Consider the following 6,000-nt stretch of genomic DNA (forward strand, 5'->3'; position numbering starts at 1 on the left):
GTTTTATCCACTGTGCCACCTGGCTGCCCCCTCTTTATTTTTAAAAAATAAATTATTTTCAATGAACAAAACCCGACGTCCCTTTCTCCATCAAAAAAGAAAAAAAATCAAAACCTTTGTAACAAATATGCACAGTCAAGCAGAACAGATCCCCACATTGCATTCTGTACCCTGAGCCTCCCACCTCTTGGTTGGGAAGTACTTGTTTCTTCCTCAGACCTCTGGAATTGTGGAAGGTCAATGCATTGATCAGAATTCTGATGTCGTTCAAAGTTGTTTGTCTATAGCATGTTGTTGTCACCCTATAGATTGTTCTGCTCCCTCCCCTATCTCAGTTCACGTAAATCTTCCCAGGTTTCTCTGAAGTCATCCCCTTCATCATTTCTTATGGATCAATAGTACAGCATCACATTCATAGACCGTATGTAACTTGTTCAGCCATTCCCTGGTGGGTGGGCACCCCCTTCACCACCACAAAAAAGTTGCTACAATATTTTTGCACATATTGGTCTTTTTTTCTTCTGTTTAAGAACATTTTCTTTGGGGCTATAGATCTAGGAGCAGTGTCCTTAGCCCAAAGGGTAGGCACCATTTAATAGCTCTCACAGAATGGTTGGATCAGTTCTCAGCTCCACCAACAGGACATTAATGTATCTGTCTCCCCACAGCCCCTCTAGAATTTGTTATTTTCCCCTTTTTGTTAACTTTGCCAAAAGTTGACAAAAAAGTTGATGAATGTGAGATGGAATCTCAGAGTTGTTTTACACTTAGTGATTTGGAGCATTTTTCATATAATGAATTTCATATCATTAATATTTCCTATTCATCACTTGGATTTCTTCCTTAGAACGTTGTTTGTTCATATCATTTGTTTAATCAACTGGGGAATGGCCCTCATTCTTATAAATTTGACTCAGTGCCCTATACATCTTAGAAATGAGACCTTTAGCAGAGAAACTTGCTGCAACCCCCTCCCCCCATTTGCCTCCTGCTCTTCTAGTTTTAGCTGCATTGGTTTTGTTTGTACCAACACATTTGATGTTGGAAAAAATCAAAATTATCCTATGGGTTTTCCTTCCAAGTTCTCTCTTGCCTATGGCTGTATGGGGGTGTGGGGATAGCTCTGGTAGGGGGAGGCTGTCAGGCAGCCCCTATGTGGGCTGCAGTCAGGACTGCCTTGGGGGTGCCTGCATCTGTGGGGTGGAGGCTGTGCCTCTCACCCCATGGCCCTCCCATTCTTTGCTCTTCCAGTTTCGGTGCTGTGGGGTCTCCAACTATACAGACTGGTTCGAGGTGTACAACAGCACCAGGGTGCCTGACTCCTGCTGTCTGGAGTTCAGCGAGAGCTGTGGGCTCCACTCTCCAGGCACCTGGTGGAAAGCGGTGAGTCCAGGACAAGCCCCCACTGCCATCCCCAGGGGTCTCCACAGTGAGCGTGGCACCAGGGGCCCCTTAGCAGTCTCACCCTTTAATGGCAGTCGGCTTTATGGTGGGAGAGGGGCCTGTGGTTACTCTGGGAATGTTTCCTGCCCACAAACTTACAGTCTGAGAGCAGGCGGCTGGCATGGAGAGGTGATGCCTGGAAGATCCCTGGGAGGGAGGGACCCTATGGTTCTCAGGGAAGGGCTCTGGGCTGCCACCTAAGGACACAGGACAGCCAGAGACAGGACACGCCCCACTGAGGGGCATCTGGGAGGCCTGCACTGACTGGAAGTGTGTTTTTTTTCCAGCCCTGTTATGAGACGGTGAAGATGTGGCTCCAGGAAAACCTACTGGCCGTGGGCATCTTTGGGCTGTGCACAGCTCTGGTCCAGGTGAGCTGCCCGGGCCTCTCATCAGGCACCGCCATTCCTTCAGAGGCAGCAGGGTTCGGGGGAGGGTCCCTGAGTGATCTTGGCCGGGTCACCTTTCACCTCCTCTGGGCTGGGGCTAGATAAGGATCTCCTGTGACCCTCTGTGCAGATCCCCTGGAGGGGGGGGTGGTGCTCAAGCTGAGGGAAACCGCCTTAGTGAGGGAGGGTCCTCACAACTGACTCACTCGGCTGCTCTGCACACAGGCCACTTGCACCCATGTTTATGCCCCCTGTGACCCCTTTGGGAGCATGGAACTATGATGGAAGGGCAACAACCCTTCCCTCAAATTAGAAGCCCTGCCTCCCTCCCTCAGTTCCTCTAGTTAGAGCACCATGAGCTCAAGAGCTGGGAGGCCCCTTGGAGATCTGAGACCAACCCTCATACAGGATAGATGGGGAAACTAAGTCTGAGTGAGGGGCCAAGACTTGCCAAGGCCACCAGGGAGTCAGCCCCCAAAGTGGGGACCAGAGCCCAGGGGCTCATCCTGTCTGGTGATCTCTCCACTGTCTCGGCCCTTCTGGGGTCCTGGGCAGCGAGAATGCTCGCTGAATAAGTTCATGAATGGGTGGTGTGAAGGAGAGGAGGGGGGAGCTCCCCAGGAGGTCAACTGTCAATAAACGCGTATTAAGTAGTCAGAACCTGTGCTAAGCCCTGCCCTCAAGAAGCTTACAATCTAACAGAAGACAGTGCTGAAAAGGGGAGGGGGACAAAGGAGGGGAAGAAGGTACCCAGTGTGGGGGCCGGCCAGAGAAGCCAGGGAGGAGGAGGAGGAGGCGGAGCGCTCACCCCCCACCAACCTTTCTCTGTGTCCTGCAGATCCTCGGCCTGACCTTTGCCATGACCATGTATTGCCAAGTGGCGAAAGCAGACACATACTGCGCATAGAGCGGAGCCGTGCCACGGCCCACCCCTGCTTCTCTTCCAAAGGACACGGGACAATCTCCGTCATGTTCATTCACCCCCATTAGTTACCCTTGTAAAAGGCTTCATCCTGGGGCCCCTGGAGCCCGAGGAAGTAGAAAAGGGGAACCCCAAGGTCCCGTGTGTGCCTGGGCTTCCTGGAGCAGTCCCCGCTGCTGCAGACTGACCCCAAGCCCTTGGCAGGGTTCCCTCCTGAAGCACCAGTCTATCATCCTGTCTGTCGGTCTGTCTCTCCTGGAAATGCCATGGGGTCAAGGCTCACTTGCCCCCTCCTTTTGTTTGCCCAAGATGTGGGAGCCCCCAGCTTTAAGAGCCCGACTTCCGGCCCCTCAGAGAAGTGGGGTGGTGTGGGATGAGCTGCACCGGCCCGGCCGGGCCTCTGAAAGGACAGCAGCCCCTCCCCTGTCCATCCATTGTCACCTTGGGGGACAGGGCTGCTTGGCAAGCCCCACTGGGAAGCCTTGGCTGCTCCCATTTAACATTCCAGGCTGGACTCCAGGCTGCAGAGGCCCTCAGGAACATGGTCTCTCCCCCAACAGACCCAGGAAGCCACTTTATGTTTGCAGATGTGTCTTGACTTCAGTAAACCGTTGTGAGTGCACAGCAGCCCTTCTGGTGCGTGTCCGTCTGTCTGTCCATCTGTCGCTGTGTCCCAGAGGCCAGGTGTGGACAAGAAAGGACTCCCCAGCCTTGGGTCTGGTGTCCCTTTGCTTTCTCCCTTACTCTCATTTGGAGAGGGACCATCCGAGAGAAAAAAACTTTAACCTCCCCCAGCAGAGCTCCACCCACACGTCTGCCCAGAGCCCGCTTTGGCCTGGCCTGGACCTCCCTAGCCCAGGAGGTCCCATTGAGTCAGATGCCAAGCCTCCCCCTTCTGTCCTGAGAACAGGCAGTTCAGCCAGGTGTATGGTCACTGGATGGGGAATGACAGTAGCCAAAGTCCCAGGGACCAGCCAGCCAGTGGGGGCTGTGGCCTTCTGGCCAGAGCTGAGAAGGTGCCATCTGGAGCCATGAGGCCTGGGCCCTTCGCTCTCCCCTTCCCTCTTCCTCTTCCTCCTCCACTTCCCCCTCCTCCATTCTCTCCCTCACCCCCACAGCACAGCCCTCAGCACCAGAGCTAGAAGGGACCTTCAGGGCCCACTGAGTTCAACCCCCTTGTTTTCCATACAGAAAACTGAAGTCCAGAGAGGGGAAGATAGTTGTCCAAAGTCACACAGCAGGCTAGTGGCAGAGGCAGGCTGACTTCCCATCCTGGAATCACCCTGTGTGGCCTCCCATGTAGCGGCCTCTGGGCCTGGCTCCCATGGGCTCTGCCAGCCTGGGCTCCTCTGCCCTCTTGGGAGCCTCTGCTATCCTAGAGCTTCTCCTCCACCCTCAATCCCTCCAACAAGCAGCCTCCCCGGTCAGGCAGGGGCTTGAGCTCAGTGATCTCCGAGGTACCCAGGGTCCAAGGCTTTTCCCAGTGACGGAGGCAGCCATGACACTGTGAGGCTGCACAGTGAACTAAGGTGGCTTTTGCTTTTCTGGTCAGCCCTGCCCTCCACCCTAAAAGGAAGGCTCTCCTCCGGTCAGGCTCAGTGAAGAGGAAGCCCTGGCCATTGCCCAGGAGGACCCCCGTCGGTCCCAGCCTCGGGCCATGACAGAGGTCGGCTCTGCCTCCCTGGGCCGGGCTGGGAGGAGGGTCACTGTTTGGCCACTGGGCCCCTCTGGGTACCCAGCCCTAGGGTGGTGGGTTCGCTGCCAAGAGGCTCCCAGGGCTGAGGCTGGCAGCTGGTGCCCTGGGGCTTTCTAACAGCGTCTTTTTGGTAGTGGTCACTCTGGCAGCTAAGTGAGCAAGGTAAGCTCCCGAGGGTCTGCACAGAAAAGACGGAGCCAGCCTGGGCCAAAGCGGGCTTCTGCTGCCCCTTGCCCCTAACCCCTGGAAGATAAAAGGATGTGCTCCACCCCTCCCCTGAAGGGGGATTCTGAACGTAAAGATGGAAGCCCAGGGCCTGTCCCACCAGCACAGGCTTAGCCCCAGTGGCCCTCTGCATTCAAAGGGCCTGTGGTCCCTGGCCAATGCCAGGCCCACCCGGCAGCCCCTTTGACCTTCTCCTTTTCTGAACCTGGACGGACAACCAGGGACAGCTGGGTCGAAGCTCCTTGCTTCCCGTGCCTGCCTGAGGTTTGCTCCCTTCCAAGCTCAGACACTTGTCTTCTGCGGCCTTGCCGTTCCTTTCTCTCCCACCCTGTTCCCTGGCCTGACATCCGTCAGCTTGGCCTCCAGGACCACTCCGGGGATCACTGTAGGACTCCTTCAAGAAACAGCCCCAGCCCCAGGCCAGCACCTTCTGGGAAGCTGAGTGTCCCTGCAGGCTCCTGGGGAAGCCAGGGGTGGGGAGCCAGGGGTGGTCCGAGGCTGGAACTTTTCGCAGTTTCCCTCAGCAGCATTACGGGAATGGGCTCTGTCCACAGTCCAGGCCCCTCTGAGAGACCTCTTATTTTTCAAACAAAGCTATTAAATGGTCTTTATTAAGATGTACACATTGCATCCTTTGTGTCATTTCCAGTCTCTGGGGATCCTTCTTGGGCACCAGGGAGCTCCAGGCCCTGCCAGGAGGGATCTGCCCCGTTGCCTCCCCATTCAAGTCTGTGGGGGGTGCCCACGAGCACCCAAGTTTGCTTTCTCTGCTCTTTTCCCTCTGCCTTCTGTGCTTTCTCAGCTGTCCCTGCAGACCCCTTGCCTCAACTCATTTCCCTGTCCTGGGTGGGCTGCATCTCAGCAGGGCATGCCTTACCCCAGAGGGATGCCTGGGGGCTTCAGTCTGATGTCAGGGGGGCTCCACAGAGCAGGGCCTGGGGGAGTAGGAATAGCATTTCTGTTTGACATCCCTCCCAGGCCTCACTGATGTGGATTTCCCAAGGACAAAAATCACTGCTGCCATGGAGGGAAGAGATTGAAATCCTAGCCCAAGGTCCTGCCAGCAAAGATGAATTCCTGAGTAGAAACAGCAGAGGGAACTTCAAGGTCTGGTCCAGCCAGGATCAAGACCCTCCCCCATCTCTCGCAGGGGTTCAGCACCCAGCCTGGCATGGTGTCAGGCCCTCGGCTAGGACAGCCCTCCCCCAACACCTGACCCCACGCCCAGTCTGGGTGGTGTGCGTGTGGGGGGAGTTAAAGCCCCAAACCAATCCATCAGCAGCCATTGGAAAGTGGTCAAAACCACTGAGAATCAGAGAAATGCA

The 6,000-nt window shown here is 55.5% G+C and overlaps 1 protein-coding gene across 4 annotated transcripts in view; it reads left to right on the forward strand.

Moving 5' to 3' along the window:
* The window catches only part of TSPAN4 (tetraspanin 4), a 90,377-nt gene extending 86,999 nt beyond the window's left edge, over positions 1–3,378 (forward strand). For all 4 annotated transcript variants that reach the window (XM_043972434.1, XM_043972433.1, XM_043972432.1 and 1 more), the window contains 3 exons: positions 1,252–1,383; positions 1,731–1,814; positions 2,671–3,378. In XM_043972434.1, the coding sequence (XP_043828369.1) occupies positions 1,252–1,383; positions 1,731–1,814; positions 2,671–2,739 (285 nt within the window). In that variant the 3' untranslated portion in view covers positions 2,740–3,378. The remainder of the gene's footprint in view (positions 1–1,251; positions 1,384–1,730; positions 1,815–2,670) is intronic.
* The last annotated feature ends 2,622 nt before the right edge of the window (positions 3,379–6,000 follow it).

Source organism: Dromiciops gliroides, chromosome 6, assembly GCF_019393635.1.
Source record: "Dromiciops gliroides isolate mDroGli1 chromosome 6, mDroGli1.pri, whole genome shotgun sequence".
NCBI classification, from domain to species: domain Eukaryota; kingdom Metazoa; phylum Chordata; class Mammalia; order Microbiotheria; family Microbiotheriidae; genus Dromiciops; species Dromiciops gliroides.